General features: G+C 43.8%; 3 protein-coding genes across 7 annotated transcripts in view; 2 read left to right on the forward strand and 1 right to left on the reverse strand.

Moving 5' to 3' along the window:
- On the reverse strand, nt 1-19,467 carry ttc19 (tetratricopeptide repeat domain 19). Of its 3 annotated transcripts, XM_042428406.1 has the most exons (13): nt 11,601-11,690; nt 11,376-11,496; nt 8,355-8,466; nt 7,879-8,054; nt 7,653-7,744; nt 7,408-7,518; nt 6,169-6,207; nt 6,003-6,059; nt 5,627-5,688; nt 5,438-5,532; nt 4,976-5,139; nt 3,209-3,371; nt 1-554 (listed from the first exon to the last, which is right to left on the reverse strand). In XM_042428406.1, the coding sequence occupies exons 3-13, from the start codon at nt 8,459-8,461 to the stop codon at nt 388-390; spliced, it is 1,233 nt and encodes a 410-aa protein (XP_042284340.1). In that variant the 5' UTR covers nt 8,462-8,466; nt 11,376-11,496; nt 11,601-11,690; the 3' UTR covers nt 1-387. The 3 variants fall into 3 exon arrangements, with proteins under 3 accessions (XP_042284340.1, XP_042284342.1, XP_042284341.1); XM_042428408.1 differs by lacking the exons at nt 11,376-11,496; nt 11,601-11,690 and adding an exon at nt 19,390-19,467; XM_042428407.1 differs by lacking the exons at nt 11,376-11,496; nt 11,601-11,690 and adding an exon at nt 9,446-9,527.
- On the forward strand, nt 9,550-15,344 carry LOC121908413 (oocyte zinc finger protein XlCOF6-like). Its single transcript, XM_042428405.1, has 4 exons — nt 9,550-9,637; nt 10,777-10,924; nt 11,419-11,966; nt 12,816-15,344. Exons 1-4 carry the CDS (start codon nt 9,602-9,604, stop codon nt 13,605-13,607), a joined length of 1,524 nt encoding a protein of 507 aa, XP_042284339.1. The 5' UTR covers nt 9,550-9,601; the 3' UTR covers nt 13,608-15,344.
- Nucleotides 19,400-21,705, forward strand: part of LOC121908409 (dynein axonemal heavy chain 17-like) — an 18,815-nt gene continuing 16,509 nt past the window's right edge. For 2 of the 3 annotated variants that reach the window (XM_042428394.1, XM_042428395.1), the window contains exons 1-4: nt 19,400-19,744; nt 19,901-20,100; nt 20,190-20,376; nt 21,158-21,257. In XM_042428394.1, coding sequence (XP_042284328.1) covers nt 19,400-19,744; nt 19,901-20,100; nt 20,190-20,376; nt 21,158-21,257 — 832 coding nt within the window. The remainder of the gene's footprint in view (nt 19,745-19,900; nt 20,101-20,189; nt 20,377-21,157; nt 21,258-21,705) is intronic. The other variant, XM_042428396.1, reaches the window with a different exon arrangement.

Raw genomic sequence — 21,705 nt, forward strand, 5'->3', positions numbered from 1 at the left:
TGATGGTGTTCAGACGGATTTATTCAGATTGTTCAGCAACTTCAGTTTTACACAAACACGATAAAACAAACATTTATCGGATCTTTATGAGTTAATTATACTGAAAGTTCAGTTTATTTAACAACATTGACACCTGATTTCACATGAACAAGATGACATTTTGTCCTGATGGAGGAACCAGTAGGAACCAGTAGGAACAGGGAGGAACCAGTAGGAACCAGTAGGAACCAGTAGGACCCAGAATCAGTGTGGACACAGTTTGTTCCTCTGACACAAAGATGGACTCAGAGAGATGGCAGAGACAAACACTGAAGTAGAACCAGAAGGTCTGTCTCTCCTCTGCAGCCTCCTCCTCCTCCTCCTCCTCTTCCTCCTTTCTCTTCTTCTTCACCTCTCCTCCTCTTTTGTCTCCTCCTTCCTCTCCTCCTCCTCCTTCCTCTTTTTCTTCACTTCCTTCAGTCCCTCATGGATGTGGTCCACAGCCTCCTGGTCTCCTGCCTGCTGGGCCAGACTCAGAGCCTCCTGGTAGAACCGGACCGAGTCCTCCAGCCGACCTGATGGACCAGACACACAAAATAACTGCAACAACAACAACAATAATAATAATAATAATAATAATAATAATAATAATAATAATAATAATAATAATAATAATAACTTTATTTACAGCAGCTTCAAGACAGAGTTACAAAGTGCTTTACAGTAAAAACAAGAAGTAAATAAAATCCAGAATATAAAAATCAATAAAGATAAAATAACTCAGAAAAGTTACACAAATTAGTGTCAGTTCAGAAAAAGCCAGAAGATAAAAATGAGTTTTAAGAAGAGATTTAAAAGAAGATGTTGAGTTTGCAGCCTGAGGAACCGTTAAAGGTGCTGCTGAAGATCTACAGCAGAGATCAGACTCAGGTCCAGCAGGTCAGAGGTCGTCTGGCCTTCTCAAAATCATTTTTATAAATACTGAGTCCAGGCCTGGCCACTTTGGCCTTTGTTAAATACAAATTTATTGGGGCACCAAGGCCAAAATCTGCATTAATAATAAGCACCTACTCTGACTGGCTGGAGGCGTGCCCCCCCCCCCACCTCCCCCCCAGCCAATCAGAATAAGACCGAAAGAAAGCAGCAGCATGTTTACCTGCAGTAATGTCTGCAGCTGCAGATGTAAGACAGTATATAGCGTCTATGAAGTAGAAAATCCTGCGGCGTGCTGAGTTTCGTTAAGCAGACAGTCAGCTGTAAAATGTGCAGAACACACACACACAACCACTCGCCGATAACAGAGAGAAGATTGTCTCCAAAAATTAATTTCAGCTGTTCCAGATGTAAATGTCCGTCCTCTGGAAGGCTGTTAAAACTTTTCAGCTGCTGAACAACCAGAAACACTCCCAGTGTGCTTTGCTCGTCATCCGGCTGTGATGCAAACTGTGACTACAGAAGTTATGTAAACTCTCAGCGTAGCGCTGGGCGGCGGCGGCGGCGGCGGCGGCGGGCTCATGATGAAGCTTTCTGCTGATTTGATTTGATTTACTGGTGTGATGTAGTAAAGAGTACCGCCTCAACACCGCTCGCTCTGCAGCCGCCAAGTTCAAATAACTTAAAAAGAGCGAGGAGATAGAAGTGAGTAATCACCCTGATCCATCCAAAACATCAGTTTTATTCTTTTACACAGTTACAGTCCTTTAAAAGCCTGGCAGTAGTGTTTTATATAAGTTGTAGTCTTTGGATGTTTCACCTACTTAGACCTGAATAAAGTGTGCTGCAGTAGTCGAGTCTGGAGGAGATATAAGCATGATGACCTTTTCTACATCTGCAGATAAGAGGAATGACCTGATATTAGTTAAATATCTCAATTAAACAGAGCAGGACTTCAGTCACCTGAGCATCAAAGATGACTGAGAGTTGAAACATATGCAGAAGTTTCAGTCTCTGTTTTCACATTAGTAGATAAAGCACAAACACTGGATGAGAGACTGTTCCTGATGCTGCTACTGAGGCCAGAGGGACACATTATTATTATCTCTGATTCTGAGTCAGCTACAGAAAATGTTTGGACATCCAATGTTTTACTTCAGTGGGGCACGACCACGGATGTATATAAGAACTGGATCCAGACTCAAAAATGGCGCCTGTTCAGTCGAATTACTCGCCTGGTGTATATGTATATATATGAAGATGGACGACGCGTCTCTACCACAGACTGTATAAAATATGGACGCAGTTGCCGTGACGTCACTCGTTGGTTTCTGAAGAGCGGTTTTGAAGCTCAAAGTGAGCCGCTCCAGCCGTCGCCATCTTGGCAGTGCGTGACGCTGCCTAACTCCCAGCCAATCAAAAATGGGCAAAGAGGCGGGGCCAAATGGCTGAAACAAGCCACCTAGCGGCTGGCAGACCTGTCACTCAAAGCAGCCATGTCCTTCATTATGCAGAACTTTACGGGTGAGTTATAAAAACATTCAACCCCCCGTACAGTTGTCATGAAAGAGGAAATTAGCTTTAGAGACCAAAACCGTTGTTTGTACCAGGCTGTAAACATGTTTATTTCTGCTGTAAAGTTGGTATTTTAACATGGGGGTCTATGGGGATTGACTCGCTTTTGGAGCCTCAAGTGGTCGTTCAAGGAACTGCAGTTTTTGGCACTTCCTGTTGGCTTCATTTTACTCCCTACCATTATGCAAAGTGAAGCCAAAATATAGCATTTTTGGGAGCTGCCATGTTGCTTGTGTGATGTCATTTGCAACCAGAGTCTGCACAGTAGAGTCAGGGGACCGGATGAAGGACTGTGGGTCACGCCCCCTCAACTTGACTGACAGCTGTCCCGCCGCCGAGAGCCGAGTGAACTCATGAGCCGCGATGGAGGTAAACCAGCCAAAACCAGCCGGTAAGCAGCTGCTACAGCTGGGAGTGAATCACACATGAAAACGTACATTAGCGTCTTTCATCAGAAAGTCACTCGGCTCGTCTGACGGAAGTTTGAGGGCGGTTGTCAATCACAACTGTCAATCAAGACATCACACCCCTTTTTATATCATCAAATAATTAATTAAAAACAAACTGATCAGAAAAATGAGCACTTGAACAAACATCAGCGTGATAAGAACAAACTAAAATGACAGAAACCATCTTTGGGAAAAATGTGCGTCATGTTATGGTCGACCATGTGAACGGCTGAGCTCAGGAGAATAAAGAAGTTTGACCTTTGACCTCTCACCTGTGTGCAGCAGGATGCCCGCCATGTTTCCCAGCAGCACATGTTGGTCCGGGTGTCCGGCTGAACGGCTTAGATCCACAGCCTGCTGCACCAGCACCAGGGCGTCGTCATGGCGACCTTGCAGATCCAAGATGGTGGCCAGGTCACTCATCAGCACCAGTGTCTGACAGGAAACACAGCGATGACATCACTTCCTCTCCTCATCACTGCAGAATCAGCATACCTGTGGGTGTGTTTACCTGTAGTCATACCTGTGGGTGTGTCTACCTGTAGGCGTACCTGTGGGTGTGTCTACCTGTTGTCATACCTGTGGGTGTGTCTACCTGTAGTCATACCTGTGGGTGTATCTACCTGTAGGCGTACCTGTGGTGTTTAGCTGTAGTCATACCTGTGGGTGTATCTACCTGTAGGCGTACCTGTGGTGTTTACCTGTAGTCATACCTGTGGGTGTGTCTACCTGTAGGCGTACCTGTGGGTGTGTCTACCTGTTGTCATACCTGTGGGTGTGTCTACCTGTAGGCGTACCTGTGGGTGTGTCTACCTGTTGTCATACCTGTGGGTGTGTCTACCTGTAGTCATACCTGTGGGTGTATCTACCTGTAGGCGTACCTGTGGTGTTTAGCTGTAGTCATACCTGTGGGTGTATCTACCTGTAGGCGTACCTGTGGTGTTTACTTGTAGTCATACCTGTGGTGTTTAGCTGTAGTCATACCTGTGGGTGTGTCTACCTGTAGTCATACCTGTGGGTGTGTCTACCTGTAGTCATACCTGTGGGTGTATCTACCTGTAGGCGTACCTGTGGTGTTTAGCTGTAGTCATACCTGTGGGTGTATCTACCTGTAGGCGTACCTGTGGTGTTTACTTGTAGTCATACCTGTGGTGTTTAGCTGTAGTCGTACCTGTGGGTGTGTCTACCTGTAGTCGTACCTGTGGGTGTGTCTACCTGTAGTCATACCTGTGGGTGTGTTTACCTGTAGTCATACCTGTGGGTGTGTCTACCTGTAGGCGTACCTGTGGGTGTGTCTACCTGTAGGCGTACCTGTGGGTGTGTCTACCTGTTGTCATACCTGTGGGTGTGTCTACCTGTAGTCATACCTGTGGGTGTGTCTACCTGTAGTCATACCTGTGGGTGTGTTTACCTGTAGTCATACCTGTGGGTGTGTCTACCTGTAGTCATACCTGTGGGTGTGTCTACCTGTAGGCGTACCTGTGGGCGTGTCTACCTGTTGTCATACCTGTGGGCGTGTCTACCTGTAGGCGTACCTGTGGGTGTGTCTACCTGTAGGCGTACCTGTGGGCGTGTCTACCTGTAGTCGTACCTGTGGGTGTGTCTACCTGTAGGCGTACCTGTGGGCGTGTCTACCTGTTGTCATACCTGTGGGCGTGTCTACCTGTAGTCGTACCTGTGGGTGTGTCTACCTGTTGTCATACCTGTGGGCGTGTCTACCTGTAGTCGTACCTGTGGGTGTGTCTACCTGTTGTCATACCTGTGGGTGTGTCTACCTGTAGTCGTACCTGTGGGTGTGTCTACCTGTTGTCATACCTGTGGGTGTGTCTACCTGTAGTCGTACCTGTGGGTGTGTCTACCTGTAGTCATACCTGTGGGTGTGTCTACCTGTTGTCATACCTGTGGGTGTGTCTACCTGTAGTCATACCTGTGGGTGTGTCTACCTGTTGTCATACCTGTGGGCGTGTCTACCTGTAGTCATACCTGTGGGTGTGTCTACCTGTAGGCGTACCTGTGGGTGTGTCTACCTGTAGGCGTACCTGTGGGTGTGTCTCTCCCTGCTCCTGGCGGCAGATGTTCAGGGCGCTCTGGTAGTCCTGTCCGGCCTGTTTCAGGTGCTTCGTTGATGCTCGGTATCGAGCCCGTGAGTCCAAACACAGACCGAGCAGGAGGCGGGTGTTCTTCCTCAGATCCTCCTGCTCCTCTGATGACAACAACAACAACCACAAAAAAATGTCAACAACATCAAAGCAGTCAGGCTCCAGCAGACAGCTTTAAGAACTCGTTAGTGTCTGCAGTATTTCAACATCTGTCAATCAGTTTGGGTGTGACAGCAGGTGGTGGGCGGGGCAAAAAGGAAGGATGAAATATTCCTCAGCAGAAGTGTAAACTGACTGTCACATGGTTTAGATGTTTGGAAATAAAATGTTTTATATAAAAAAGTTAAAACTGCTATAAAAATATAAACAATCAGTGTGACTGTGTGTCCAGGTGTGTCTCACCTGTCTGCTCTTCTGCTGGGATGTCCTTCTGTTTCTCCAGTTTGGCCTCCAGAGACTCCATACAGAACTTGAAGCCATGCTCCGCCAGCTCCACCCTCAAACACACACACACACACACACACACACACGTCAGTGACCTCTGACCTCCACCAGCTGCCTGTCAAATGAACAGTGAAGTCGTCGTCTTACTTGTTCTGTTCAGCGTAGATGGTGGCGAGTTTCAGAGACATCTCAATGACGGCATTGTCGTCCTGGAAACAGACAGGAAGTCAGAAAACAGATCACACACACACACTCACACACTCACACACTCACACACTCACACACACTCACACACTCACACACTCACACACACACACACACTCACACACTCACACACACTCACACACTCACACACTCACACACTCACACACACACACACACTCACACACTCACACACACTCACACACTCACACACACACACACACTCACACACTCACACACACTCACACACTCACACACTCACACACTCACACACACTCACACACTCACACACACTCACACACTCACACACTCACACACACACCTGTGGCGTTCCTCCTGACAGCATGAAGCTCATCGCTGCTTTGAAGAGTTTCTCCGCCTGAGAGGAGGAAGAACGATGATGATGACGTCATACAGTTACTGTTTTACTACTGTTGCCATGGTGACAATAATATGAAATAGCTGAGCTGTGATTGGACGGTACTCACGCTGTCCAGCTGACCCTGGACGTAGGCAAGGTTCGCCATCTGAGGAAACACAGGTCAAAGGTCACAGAGAGGAAGATACAGGTGAGCAGTGATAGAAAGTAACTACGTACATTTACTCAAGTTCTGTACTGAAGTACAGTTTTGAGGTACTTGTACTTTACTTGAGTATTTCCATGTGATGCTACTTTCTACATTTCAGAGGGAAATATTGTACTTTCTACTCCACTACATTTATTTGACAGCTTTAGTTACTTTTCAGATGAAGATTTGACACAATGGATAATATAACAAGCTTTTAAAATACAACACATTGTTAAAGATGAAACCAGTGGTTTCCAACCTTTTTGTCTTTTGACGTCTTACAAAAAGCAGTGTGTAGTCGGGGTCACATTTCACATGTCTATGAGTTGTTAACAGCTCCACCAAATAGTGATTTTTCCCTCTAAACTTCTCACATGCTTTCATTTCAATAAATGTTCAAATGATCCAATATTTCAGCAAAAATCAAAGATTAGAGAAAAAGTCCAAAAACTGAAAACAGATTTGTGTATCAGAACTTTGTTTTTTCTTCTTTCCTCTCCCATTAATCATCTCACCACCCCTCAGATTTATCTGCTGACCCTTTGGAGGGGCCCCACCCCTAGGTTGGGAACCACTGGACTAAACTAGCTAACTGTATATAAAGTAGTGTAAACTAGCTCCACCTCCTGCAGCTACAACAGTAACATGCTGCTCTAACACTGATGCTTCACTATTAATAATCTAATGATGTCATATATAATAATATATCAGTCAGAGGGACCAAACCACTACTTTTACTGCAATACTTTAACTACATCAAGCTCATAATACTTATGTACTTTTACTGCAATACTTTAACTACATCAAGCTCATAATACTTATGTACTTTTACTGCAATACTTTAACTACATCAAGCTCATAATACTTATGTACTTTTACTGCAATACTTTAACTACATCAAGCTCATAATACTTATGTACTTTTACTGCAATACTTTAACTACATCAAGCTCATAATACTTATGTACTTTTACTGCAATACTTTAACTACATCAAGCTCATAATACTTATGTACTTTTACTGCAATACTTTAACTACATCAAGCTCATAATACTTATGTACTTTTACTGCAGGAGGATTTTTCACAGAGGACTTTTACTTGTAATGGAGTATTTTTACACTGCTGTATTAGTACTTTTACTGCAGTACAGGTGTTTACCTGGCTGTAGGTGTAGATGATGGCCTGGTTGTTGTGGGTCTGATGAGCCAGAACGACGGCCTGATGCAGGAAACCAGACGCAGCCTGCAGCTGACCCCGATACACACTGAGCTGCGCACACACGCACACACACACACACACACACACACACACACACACACACACACACACACACACACAGGTGTTTGATCTCTGCAGCAGGATGTTTAAATAACAGGAGTGAGTAGAGTTGCTGCTCTCGGTACCTTCGCCCTCTTCAGCAGCAGAATCATCTCGTCCTCTTTCCTCTGAGCTTCATCGCGGTGGTCTTCATCAGTCCTGCTGAACAGGGAGAAGCCTGCAGACACAACATGAACATGTGACACTGATGGAAACCAGTAGATTCTGACTGGAGCAGCTTCTGGTTTTGGCAGAAAACAAAAAGTCTGAAATGTGAAAACTTTCTGGTTGAAGTTTGGTGACTGAACGTACCAACTGCTGCCCACAGTACTCTTCCTCCTCCTCCTCCTCTTCCTCCTCCTCTTCCTCCTCCGCTCTGTGTGTTCTGGAAGTTTCTCCCGATGGACTCATGTCCGCTCACTTTTACCCAGCAGGCCGAGTGCTTTCCCGCCACTGGCTGTGATGTCACAGAGGTGCTGCTCTGATGTCTGACAGGTTTGATTTTATTATTATTTATTGATAATCAATTAAAAACATCAAAACATCATCACACCCATAAACAGCTGATCCTTAACATTACATCATTGATCAGTTCTGTCCTAATCAATGATTACTATACACAGAACAGAGGATCAAGATGATTGATTATTGATTTATCGGTATTTTTTCATTCAGATACTTTGATATTTAACAAATTATTGATATTTCAAACACATCAGCAGAAACATTTCACAATAAACAAACTAAATAAATAACAGTGACGGAGGTGGGGAGGGGTGGGGGGGCACCTGCTCAGGTGAGACCTGCTTCCAGCTGAGATCCTGCAGGGTCCTGCAGACCTGAACCCGCTCAGAGTCTGACTGAGGACGACGCGGTGCAGACAGGACGCCGCCATCTTCTCTGTTTACATAACGAGCGGAAGTCACGAGGTAAGACTCGACGTCTTCAAAATAAAAGCACCGGAAGACACCTGCTCACATGTTGGAGAGTTTTACAGGTGAACCTGCACACCTGCATGACGTCAGTGATGTTAGCTGTCAGTTTAATTTAGTTTTATCAACACAATGAATCAGCTGAGATGAAGAGGTCAGGAAATGTTTCATCTGAAGCCAAAGAAGTGACGTTTAAAATGTTGAATGACGTCATCAGTCCGATCACCTCTTCCTGTTTCTATTAAACAACTTGAATTTGTAAAGACTTTATTCACAGATGTAAACATTTAAACCAACAGATGGAAGAATGAACAGGATCCTCACTGTCACTCAACTTCCTGCACACATGCAATAAAAACACAGAGACTGAAAAGAATAACCTACAACAATCTGAAACCTTCTTCTTCTACTGTTCATATGAGGTCTAAAGTCAGACTGTTATAAAGCAGCTGCTCTTTGATGTCTCAGATGCTGTGTACATGAACGTGTCGCTTCCTTCCTTCCTTTGGATTAATGTCTGTTTCTGATGCTTTTCCTCCATTTGTGTTTGTCTGTGTGTCAGTTTCTTCCTGACTGTCTGTCAGCTCAGCTTTTACAGGAACTATCAACATGTAAACCAGATGTTCATTCCTCCGCTGTACAGTTTGAAACAGTACGAAGGTAAAGCAGAGAAATATCCACAGGAACATCAGAGCTTACTGTTCTTTCATTGCTGTACATCCTTTACATTTGGTGCATTTCAGCACACATGACCATCATCCTCATCCTGCTCAGGTGATGAAGAATCTGATTCAGTTCTTCCATTTCTATTCATTTTTTTAAATTCTTTATTATTATTTCTTAATGTTCTATTTCTGGTATGTTTGTGGCATTTTGTTCATAAGAATTAACTTCATGTTCTTTTTATGTACTCAATAAAGTTTACCAAAAAAAAGACATATTTTCACCTCTCCTGGGTTTTTTTGGGGCGGGGGATGAACTTTGGCCCGGAAGTGCACAGCTGGGACCGTGCAGCAGCCCCTGTTCGCGGCTCCGGACCAGAACTGAACCCGTTTTTATCACCGAACCCCGTCGGACCTTCGTAGAGCAGCTGATCCGGCGGGATGGAGCCCGGCCCGGCCTCACCGCGGGCCTCACCGGTAAACACACCGCCCCGCGGAGCTGTTAGCACCGCCGAGCTAACGGAGCTAAGCTGCCGCCAGACTCCATTCAGAAAACACAGCAGAGAGAACAAAGCGCGCTGCTCACACACACAGACGGGTTTTACTGTTACTGTCCTCCGGTTCGTTCGGCTGCAGCTGAACAGAACTCCTCTTCGCTTAAAGGGGTTGAGATTCCGAAAAGATTCGTGTCGCTGCTCGCCCAGGTAGCCGAAGTTTGTTCGCCTAGCTGCTCGCTCGGGTAGCCGAGGTTTGTTCGCCTCGCTGCTCGCTCAGTTAGCCGAAGTTTGAGTGAAAACAGGCAGCAGGTTTCAGTTTGGATGAACGTGGTGTCGCCCGAACTGAAGAACAGATCACAAACATGTGAGAGAAGCAGAAGATGTTCGTCTGTCTGTGTGCGTGTTTCTGCTGATGAGCAGAGAAATTAAAACCAGCAGATTCCTAACGGAGTTTGGTTCAGACTCTGCTGTGGAGGCCTGCGGCTCTCCTGAAGCCCCAACACAACTTATCATACCAGCGTTTCATTAATCAATAATGACACAACGTGAGGCTTTGAAGTATTGATCACCAATGAATCATATAAGTTAATTATGAAATAAAAATCTCCCTCCAACGTCAGCTTCTATAATGCATTTGCATTTTCAGTTTTATATCATTTAAACTGATTATTTTGGGACTGTTGACATTTTTTGATGTCACTTTGGACTTTGATTATTGATTAAAGTGTTGATCAATGAGTTAGTAAATATGGCTCCAGCTGATGATTTGTTTTTTCAATCAATCAATAATCACTTTGTCAATAAAATGTTTGACAATTGTTTTACAATTCATGCCCAGTGTATGAGGGTCCTCCGCGACACACTTCTCCGCCTTTCCTCAATAAAAGTGATCAAACTGATTCTTGAAATTGTTCAAGAGAGTCGGGGACGTTTCCAAGCCTCGCTGTACTGACGTTCCTCCATATTTCCCTCCAGATTAACTGAATTTTGTTACATTCCTACAAGCAGTGCGGCCTCGTACCTACATGAGTTTTACATTTAGGATAATTTGGTGAAATTCCTTTTTTATAGTTACCATAAATGTAGTGTCTTCATCTTTATCAATCGATGTAATTTCAGGATGCAGCTGAAGAACTCGGCAACATTCGGATCAAAATGGAACCAGACGGCGACGTGGAGATCCAGTCGTACCCGGTGCTGAAGAGGCTGTCAGTCAAACTGACAGACTGCAGGGCGTGGCTGGAGGGGCGGGACTTTCTGTCTCTGGGTAAGGTCTCATGACTCACATCAGAGGGCGACAGATGACATGTTACTAGACCGACTGAAAAACTGGGTGGTGTTTTCTGGCACAACACCAAACTGGTCTGAATCCTACTTGAAGGACTTTTGTGTCTTTAGGCAACCAAACATCTGAGCAGACAACAATGACATGCAGAGTTCCCCAAGGCTCCAAAACAACAAAATATCTTATTATGCAGACGACACACAGATTTACATAACCATATCACCAGGGGATTTCAACGGTCACTGAGAAAACGCACTGAACAAATCAGTGATTGGATGTGCCAAATGTTTTTCAACTGAAGATAAAACTGAAGTACTTGTTTTTGGAGCCAAAGAAGAACAATTAAAAGTCAGCACTCAGCTGACTGTCTTGATGCCTTTTTATGTTTTATGTAAAGCACTTTAATTGAGATGTACTGTATTAATAAACTCACCTTATTCAGCCTAACGTGACCTCTGATCTCTCCCTGCTGGCAGACGATCACCCACAGCTTTGGAGCCGCAGACCGAGGCAGCAGCACCCAACCAACACCGGCAGGAAGATGGTCTACTGCCCTGAGTGTAAGAAAGGTTTCTACAAGTCGTCTCACCTGGAGGCTCACCTGAGAGTCCACCAAGGCCAGAAACCGAACCAGTGCTGGCAGTGTGGCAAGACCTACCCAACCCTGTTGAGCCTTGTCATCCACCAGCAGATCCACGACCGCAACGAACCATACCGCTGCTCCTACTGCGACAAGACCTTCGCCCTGAAGCGCGACTGGAAGACCCACCACCGGACGCACTCGGGCACCAAACCCTTCAAGTGCTGGTTCTGTGGGGATGGGTTCACCGGGCACGATGAGCTCACGGAGCATCTGGGGACACACGAGGGGGAGAAGTGTTACCACTGCAAGATCTGCAACAAGATGTTTGTCTCCTACCAGGGCTTCAACTTCCACAGCCGCTCACACAGGAACCAGAAGCTGCTGCCCTGCAGCAAGTGTAAGAAGACCTTCGCCAACCCTCAGAGCCTGAAAGTCCACCAGGTAGGGACGCCCCCTGAAACCTGGCTCTGAAATGGAACCGGTTTTAAAATTTTAAGATACCGGGGTATTTCTAAGGTCAGTTCTTTTATTGGTACTTTATTTTGGTATAACTTATGGTCGCAGCACTCCAGCCTTTGCTCTCAGAGCTGACAGCGGTGAGGTGGAGACAGTGGACCAGTTGAAGTGAAGATAACGTTGTACTCGAGTTGATGACAACTACACTTGTTACTGTAAGCGCAATAAAACCTTCCAGAGTAAGAAGCCAATAAGAGTAACTTACCCAGTCCCTCCAGGATTTGTTTTTTGTATTATTGCTGCCAAAAATGTTTGATTTTTGCAGCAGCTTTTCTTAAAAATTGCGACACAATTTGCAATGTTTTATTTGGTCTTTTGAGGTAAAATTGCGGGAAAAATTGCAAGCAAAGGGAAATAATGCAAATTTTTAAAAAAAATTACCACCAATGAAGAGTAACATGTAATCACTTCCTTCATGCTGCGATGGTGATGAAATACAAGCTCTCGCCCCCCACCAGCAGGTCTTCAACTTCACTCAGTATTTTGATGTCAGGAATATTATTCATTTTACTGACATGTTAGATTAGTTTCCAGTGAGATATTATTGTGTTTATAATGACTTTGCTGTTGTAAACATTACTGTTGCTGCTCTAGAAACAATAGTTAGTTATATATAAATATAAATCAGTTCTAATCCTGTTCTGAATGTATTCTTTTTAAAAATTAATATGTATTTTTAAAAGCAATTCTTAAGTAATGAAAAAGAACCGACAAGAGTATCAATAAGAGTTGTAGTATCGACAAAATCTTAATGATACCCGTCTCTACCACCAGGTGACGCACTCCAACAGGAAGCCACACAAATGCCCGACCTGCGGCAAAGGCTTCAAGCTGCTGAGCGGCCTGCGCTGCCACCAGAGGACCCACGAGGACCTGAAGGCCTACCACTGCACCGAGTGCGGCAAGTGCTTCTCCAGCCTGCAGGGGCTGAAGCTGCACAACCGCACACACACCGGACTGAAGCCCTACAAGTGCACAGAGTGCGGGAAGAGGTTCACCCAGTCGCCGCACCTGAAGTCGCACATGGTGACCCACACCGGTGAGAGGCCCTTCCTCTGCACCACCTGCGGGAAGAGGTTCACCCAGTCGTCCCACCTGAGGTCCCACATCACGCTGTTCCATGTGGGTGAGAAGCCGTTCACCTGCACCGACTGCGGAAAGAGCTTCACCATCGCCCACTACCTGAAGGTGCATCGACTGAGCCACACCAAGGAGAAGCTGTACCAGTGCTCGTACTGCGAGAAGTCCTTCTCCTACCACAACTCATGGAGAGCGCACGAGAGGATCCACACCGGCGAGCGTCCGTTCAGCTGCCAGGACTGCGGCCAGAGCTTCATCACGTCGGGCTCGCTGCTGAGCCACCAGAGAGCCAAACACACCGGAGAGAAGAGCCACTACTGCTTCACCTGTGGGGAGTTCTTCTTCACCAGCTCGCTGCTGCGGATCCACCAGCTGGACCACACCGGTGAGCGGCCGCATGCCTGCAGCTGCGGCAAAACGTTCAAAACCAAAGGAGTGCTGCGCTACCACCTGAAGAGGTTCACCGACCACCAGCCGGCCGAGTGAGCGGCCCTCTGAAACACAAAGTTCTGGTGCTGCTCGAGCTTCCTGTTAATCTCATTCCAAAGTGTTTGTGACTCTTTACACCAAAAGCTGCTTTATGAACTGTTTGTTTAGTTCTTCTGCACCAAGCTGCTGAGCAACAAAGAAGCTCATTCTCCAGTAGGTGCCCTGCCATCGGTCCAGTGGCCCATTATTCTGAAACTCCAGTAGTTCGACAACCTTCCCATTGGACCAGAAGCCCATTAGTCTGACGGCCAGTTATCCCGAAAACAAAAGCCCATTGCTCTGAAAATATCCTCGGCCTCTGTCACATATAGTTCCCAGTAAGTCACTGGAATAACCTTTCAGGCATCGCTGGTGATTTTCATTATTCACATATGCAGCTACATTCAGGAACATTTCCGTCTTTTCGCACATTAACATGGCAGTGCTGGAATAGATGGGCGAGGGGCAGTCCAGCAGATGGCGGTGATGCAACACTTACGGACGCCAACCGCCATAAAAGTCACCAGAAGAAGAAGAAGGCCGGACGCGTGTATGCGGGGGAAGACGTCTCTTATTATTTTCAGGAACATGGCAGTGAGGAGCCGTGTTTGTCTGTTGCCGATGTTCCTCTTATGTATTATGAACAAGTTTCCAGCTATTCTTGAAAAAAGCAGCTTGTTTGCAAACAAAAGAACTTGAATAGTTGTTAGTTATCACATCAGCTACGAAAGCATCCGCAGGGTGACCGTCAGTAAGTCGCACATTCAACTACGTCATCAGCGGAGTCCTGTGATTGGTTCACTCGCTCCACGTGAAAGCGTCTTTCGTCAGATGAACGTTTTACGTGCTCGTCCCTGCAACGTTACAGCTTTCACTCACAACAAAGCCAACCAGCGTTTTCCTTGGAATGTTACTGGGTCTTGATGTGGGAAACTGGCGGTACTGGCGGTTTTCCTGAATACGGATCCCTGCTCCCATTCACACATGACCCCATGCAAGAAATGTTCCTGAACATTTCAGGGACAGAATGCATGTGTGAAAGGGGCTTCAGTGTATTTTGACATACAAGTGACCATTTTAACCCAAACCACGATCTTTCCCCAGCCAAGTGGTTTTTGTGCCTAAACCCAACCAGACCTCAGCCTGAGTCAGTGTCAGGTTATGAGTTGTAAAATAGGAGGCGATGTTCAGCGGTGATCTGGGATCCATTAAACTTCATATGTTAACAGTCTGGGCAGCAGGAAGGCCAGACTGTGTATTTGGAGCAGCGGGTGTTTGGTTTTCGGGCCTTTGGACCAATGGGCAGTCTCCTTTTCAGAAACACACACAAGCGTGAAAAAACAGGTTTTGGATCATGTGAGATGCAACATGTGGAGGTCGGTTTAGACGTTTACACTCACAAACAACTGACTTTTCTGTCTTATAGAAAATGACACAAGTGATTGAAAACCTCCCAACGGATTTCTCATCAGTCGGTCTACTTCTGATTTTACATAAAACACATTATTCTTATTATTATTATTATTATTAACGAAGTAACACTAAGAAACAACGACTCTGCTGTTTGCAGCTTTTTGTCGTCAGAAACACTCCAGAGAAGAAAAACCAAACAGCTGCGTGAACGTCGTCATGACAACAACATGAAATCAACTTCTGCACATCGCATTAAGACCGACGTCACCACTGTGTGTGTGTGTGTGTGTGTGTGTGTGTGTGTGTGTGTGTGTGTGTGTGTGAGTGTGAGTGTGAGTGCGTACGTGTGTGTGAGGTCATATGTGTTAAAACAACTTTTTTTGTTTTGAACAGAACATTTTCTTTTTTCTTTTCTTCTTTATATTCATAAAGTTACAGTCCAGCTGACCTCAGGTCAGGGGTCAGGGGTCATCAGTTCGGGGCGCCATGTGTCATGTTGTCATGCTGGTTTTTGATTGGCCGGCAGGTTGAAATGAGTGGAACATCCAGCATCATGAAGCTGGTTAAGAACTGTTCAGCTGTTAGTGTTTATATTCAAGCTTTCAGTGAACTCACTAACAGAAGGACTCGAGTCACAGCTGCGTCTCTGACTCGTTGGTCTGGACTCTGGACATGTGCTAACGAGTCCTTGATGTAATCCAGTGAATCATGTGACTCGTTAAAGCTGCGTCTTTATGTTCTTCTGTTTGTCAATAAAAGCCAAATGATGTGCAGAACATGAGTGTGTCTCTTTAGCAGGTTCAGACAGGGTTACACTTGCATCCACTGACATTCAGGTTACCACGGCAACCAGCCAGCCGCCAACTGTGTCTGTGTATTCAAAGCACATAAAGACAGAGAGACGAAGTTATTCACACAAATTCCAGTAAGTTAAGAGTTGAGTGGCTGCAGTCGGCACTTAGTAATATATATATATATATATATAATATAACTGAGGATATTATATCTGCACCCAACAGCAATCTGACTCACATCAGAGCAGAGAACAGACATCACAGTTCAGACTGAAGGCAGTAATTACAATGTTGGTGCTGTTACAAATATTAGAGTAATGTATTATATTAGGTATTTATATTAGTAATAATAACATTTATTACTGCCTAAAAATAAATCATTAAGCATTACAAGACTCCTGAATAACTTGGTATTGCACATTTAACATCCCAAAGGCATATTTCACTAATTTAAGAACATATATGACTGTCCCACATTTACACTGAGGTACAAGAAGTACTCTGATCCTTTACTGCAGTAAAAGTACTAATACAGCAGTGTAAAAATACTCCATTACAAGTAAAAGTCCTCTGTGAAAAATCCTTCTACAGTAAAAGTACATAAGTATTATGAGCTTGATGTAGTTAAAGTATTGCAGTAAAAGTACATAAGTATTATGAGCTTGATGTAGTTAAAGTATTGCAGTAAAAGTACATAAGTATTATGAGCTTGATGTAGTTAAAGTATTGCAGTAAAAGTACATAAGTATTATGAGCTTGATGTAGTTAAAGTATTGCAGTAAAAGTACATAAGTATTATGAGCTTGATGTAGTTAAAGTATTGCAGTAAAAGTACATAAGTATTATGAGCTTGATGTAGTTAAAGTATTGCAGTAAAAGTACATAAGTATTATGAGCTTGATGTAGTTAAAGTATTGCAGTAAAAGTAGTGGTTTGGTCCCTCTGACTGATATATTATTATATATGACATCATTAGATTATTAATAGTGAAGCATCAGTGTTAGAGCAGCATGTTACTGTTGTAGCTGCTGGAGGTGGAGCTAGTTTACACTACTTTATATACAGTTAGCTAGTTTAGTCCAGTGGTTCCCAACCTAGGGGTCGGGCCCCTCCAAAGGGTCAGCAGATAAATCTGAGGGGTGGTGAGATGATTAATGGGAGAGGAAAGAAGAAAAAACAAAGTTCTGATACACAAATCTGTTTTCAGTTTTTGGACTTTTTCTCTAATCTTTGATTTTTGCTGAAATATTGGATCATTTGAACATTTATTGAAATGAAAGCATGTGAGAAGTTTAGAGGGAAAAATCACTATTTGGTGGAGCTGTTAACAACTCATAGACATGTGAAATGTGACCCCGACTACACACTGCTTTTTGTAAGACGTCAAAAGACAAAAAGGTTGGAAACCACTGGTTTCATCTTTAACAATGTGTTGTATTTTAAAAGCTTGTTATATTATCCATTGTGTCAAATCTTCATCTGAAAAGTAACTAAAGCTGTCAAATAAATGTAGTGGAGTAGAAAGTACAATATTTCCCTCTGAAATGTAGAAAGTAGCATCACATGGAAATACTCAAGTAAAGTACAAATACCTCAAAACTGTACTACAGTACAGAACTTGAGTAAATGTACTTAGTTACTTTCCAGCGCTGCACTCAGACTGTCTTCACTCTACGGATGATTTTAGTAAAACACACGAACCAATAAAAAGTTTTGGTCTGGATCAACCATCAGATGATCCCACAGTATCTTATATATCTTATATCTATACTATATCTATATCTCTATATCTATATCTCTCTCTCTCTCTCTATATATATATATATATCTATATATATATAGATATATATATCTATATATATAGATATATATAGATATATAGATATATATATATATATATATATATATATATATATATATATATATATATATATATATATATATATATAGTTCACATCAACGGGTCAGGAATGACACAGAAGTAAAGGAAGACGCCTCCCATCAGCCAACATGATGAAAGACATTTGAAAGGTATAAACAGCATCACAAACATCTTCAAACTTCGGTTGTCATTAATCGTGTGTGTAAGACCTTTGAATATTACACAGAATCTAATGTAAGAAATGTTTCACCATCATGCAGGTCAAAGAATGAGCAGATGATGGAAAACCAGCAGGGATGATATGACCTTCACTTATTTATTATTACATCACCTTTTCAGTATTTTCCATCTATACTGATTCTGCTGAAAACGGATGGATGGATTAACTTATTACAAAACAATTAATTAGTTTTCTTCATCTGAAAAGTAACTAAAGCTGTCAAATAAATGTAGTGGAGTAGAAAGTACAATATTTCCCTCTGAAATGTAGAAAGTAGCATCACATGGAAATACTCAAGTAAAGTACAAGTACCTCAAAACTGTACTACAGTACAGAACTTGAGTAAATGTACTTAGTAACTTTCCATCTCTGAATATGAAGTTTGATTTCTGGTTTTCAGATGTGTAATATGAGTAAAACCAGAAGTGACGTTTTGAATTAATCCAACTTTCCTTCATGAGAAAGAACTTCTACATAAAAGCAAAATTTGATTCATATTGGTCTGTAACTACAGACTCAAACATTCAGACTGTTTCCTCACAAAACAAGAAACTGAAGACATAAAAACACCAAAACAGCATCTTTACAGAATTTAAAGGTTTCATTTTTCTATATTTCATGTGTTGAAATCATGTGTTACATGATGTGAGACAGAACGCCCTCTGAATGCAGTGTCTGTCTTTCACAAATGAATACGAACTTTAAAAAAACTTTTTAGTTTGGTTTCAGCTGAATTTTTAGTTTGCAACAATCTATATAAAACAAGTTTCTCTAGTGAGACATTTTATTTTAAAAAAGAATCATTTAAATGTAAATAATTGCCATTTCTGTGACTTTGATATAGAATTTAGTATTTTTAGACATCAAACATATGGAGCATATGCAATCTTATCTTAAAGAAACCAGAAAATAAATAAATAGTATTAAAGTTTTATATGCTTATCAGAGATAAAGTTAAACTTGACATACAGACTGTGTACAGTTACATTTATTGATAGATACAGTTAATAGATATAATATAGAATGTAACAGTTAGATAATGTATAGCTAAATTTATTATCTTTTTCATTTATAAACGTTATATGTAGTTTTTTTTTCGATCTATTATTAATTCTGAGTGGAAACTGGCGGTTATGCTGCCTTCAGAGACCTCAAGTGGAATAGGATTATATACAACTACCCAAACTACGTGTGCATCTGTGTGAGGTCTGTGGCGTTCAAATGCTTTTGACCCAAGATTTAAAAAAAGACAATGTAGTTAATTAACAGATGCTACAAATTGTTGTGTTATCTTTTTATTATATGCAGTTCAATGTAGTAAAACTCGTATTTACCACGAAACGTCCAACTTGAGAAGAGAACTTGAAGGCAGCACGCGCGCGTGAGTGAGCTGACCGTTAGAAGAAGAAAAAAAAAAAAAACAACCGTCGGAGTTTCGTTTGAAGCTTTCATTTCTTATTCGGTAGCTCTGTAGATATAAAGTAGATATACCCGCAGACTGATGGAGACCAGAGACGAGCGGCTGGAGCCTGTGAGCAGCTTCGCGCTGCGCAGTTTCAGACTGGAGCCGCAGACATGGCGGGAGTTCCTGTCGGAGGAGGAGAAGCAGCTACTTTTCGCCTCTTTCTTCACCTGTCCGGACAGTCTTCACCTGTTCATCTGCCGGGACGCAGAGTCTCAACTCTCCGTCAGCCTCACTTTCCCCACAAATATCTCATCCAAAGTCATTTGCGTCTCCAAAACGGGCCGTGAAGCCGTCACCAAGGAAACCGCCAAAAAGGCTTTAATCATCCAAGAAGTTCAAGGAGACGACGCGCTGAGCTTCATGTCCGCCATCACCGAGCAGGTGAGCTAATGCTAATGCTAACAAGAAAGTATCACCTCGGCTAGCTAAAGCTAATGATAACATTAAAGTTAGGTAAGCTAGGGCTAAAATCCAGGCTAACAATAGCATTAAAGCTAGGTAAGCTGAGGTGCTCAGGTGAGTTGTGTCCCCTCTCAGGTGATCTGTCCGTTGCTTAGCAACCCAGAGAACAGCCACGGCTGGGTGGCAGGTGTGGCTGAGGAAGCTCTGAGGTTCATGGAGAGGCAGAAGAACGAAGCACAGGTGATGAAAGCTCAGGTAGATGGACGCACATTTTTGCCTCAGCCTGATGCTCTGCATGACGACCGCCGCCATGACAACAGTATTCAGGGAGAACGGTAGGACAGATGATTGTTGATTAAGAATTGCTGATGACATCTGAGGTCGCTGCAGCTCAGTAACAGTTTCTTCTTCTTTGCTCCAACAGGAAGTTGCTGGATGTGAAGCTCGTTCACGCCTGTGAGTCGACTGTCATCGAGTGGGCGGAGCTTGTGTCAGAGTTCCTGCAGCAGGACTCGTCTCAGCCCCTGCTGGACGGATTGAAGCCGCAGCCCACTGAGGAGTTTCACTTCTGGAAGAACCGACTGAAGAACCTGCAGTTCATCCAGCAGCAGGTGATGATGTCACACTGATGATGTCACACTGACAGCAGGGGATGATGTCACACTGATGATGTCACACTGACAGCAGGGGATGATGTCACACTGATGATGTCACACTGACAGCAGGTGATGATGTCACACTGATGATGTCACACTGACAGCAGGGGATGATGTCACACTGATGATGTCACACTGACAGCAGGTGATGATGTCACACTGATGATGTCACACTGACAGCAGGGGATGATGTCACACTGGAGCTGTGTTCCAGATACCTGGATGTAAAACTTTACTTTAATATAAAATCAGAGAGAAACTGAAACATTTCCTTCCACTTTGAGGAAATGTTGAAATAAATATGTTGAACTTGAATGTTGATCCAGTTTTGTCCTGAAGCGGCAGCTTCACGTCTTGAGGCTGAAGCAACTTAAAGTGCCACCGACGGCTGCTAGTTGTTACAGCTGACTCCCATTCAAAAAGCCTCAACTGCTCTGGAGAAATATAAAGTCAGTCATTGTTTTCAATGAGTCATTACAGTCTCAATCTCTACATTCAAGCCTTATTGCTCTGTTTATAAGATCTGAAGACTTGTAGTAGCTGTGATGTCTGCAGTCACAGCTGACTGTAGAGAGATGAACTGTAACAAGGACGTGGTGCTTCATGCTTGGTTCATCAGGATGCTGACATGTGACGAGTCAGCTGACAAGTTTTAAAGCAGCAGAGTGACTGACAGGAAGAACAGACAGAGCAGCTGCAGCTGACACCCAGTCTGTTTGTTTGTTTGTTTGTTCAGCTGATGAGCAGCAGAGCTCAGCAGGTAGCTTCCATCCTTCAGACAGCAGACAGCGTCTACTGCTGCACCCTGACAGACATCTACAGACACGTCCAAGAAGGTAATGGCTCACACACACTCTGAACACCTGTTGCACCTGCTGCACCTGTTACACCTGTTACACCTGCTGCACCTGTCACACCTGTTACACCTGCTGCACCTGTCACACCTGTTACACCTGCTGCACCTGTTACACCTGTTACACCTGCTGCACCTGTCACACCTGTTACACCTGTCACACCTGCTGCACCTGTCACACCTGTTACACCTGCTGCACCTGTTACACCTGTTACACCTGCTGCACCTGTCACACCTGTTACACCTGTCACACCTGCTGCACCTGTCACACCTGCTGCACCTATCACACCTGCTGCACCTGTTACACCTGCTGCACCTGTTACACCTGTTACACCTGCTGCACCTGTTACACCTGTTACACCTGCTGCACCTGTTACACCTGCTGCACCTGTTACACCTGTTACACCTGCTGCACCTGCTGCACCTGTTAC

This window comes from Thunnus maccoyii, chromosome 12 (genome assembly GCF_910596095.1).
Source record: "Thunnus maccoyii chromosome 12, fThuMac1.1, whole genome shotgun sequence".
Classification (NCBI taxonomy): Eukaryota; Metazoa; Chordata; class Actinopteri; order Scombriformes; family Scombridae; genus Thunnus; species Thunnus maccoyii.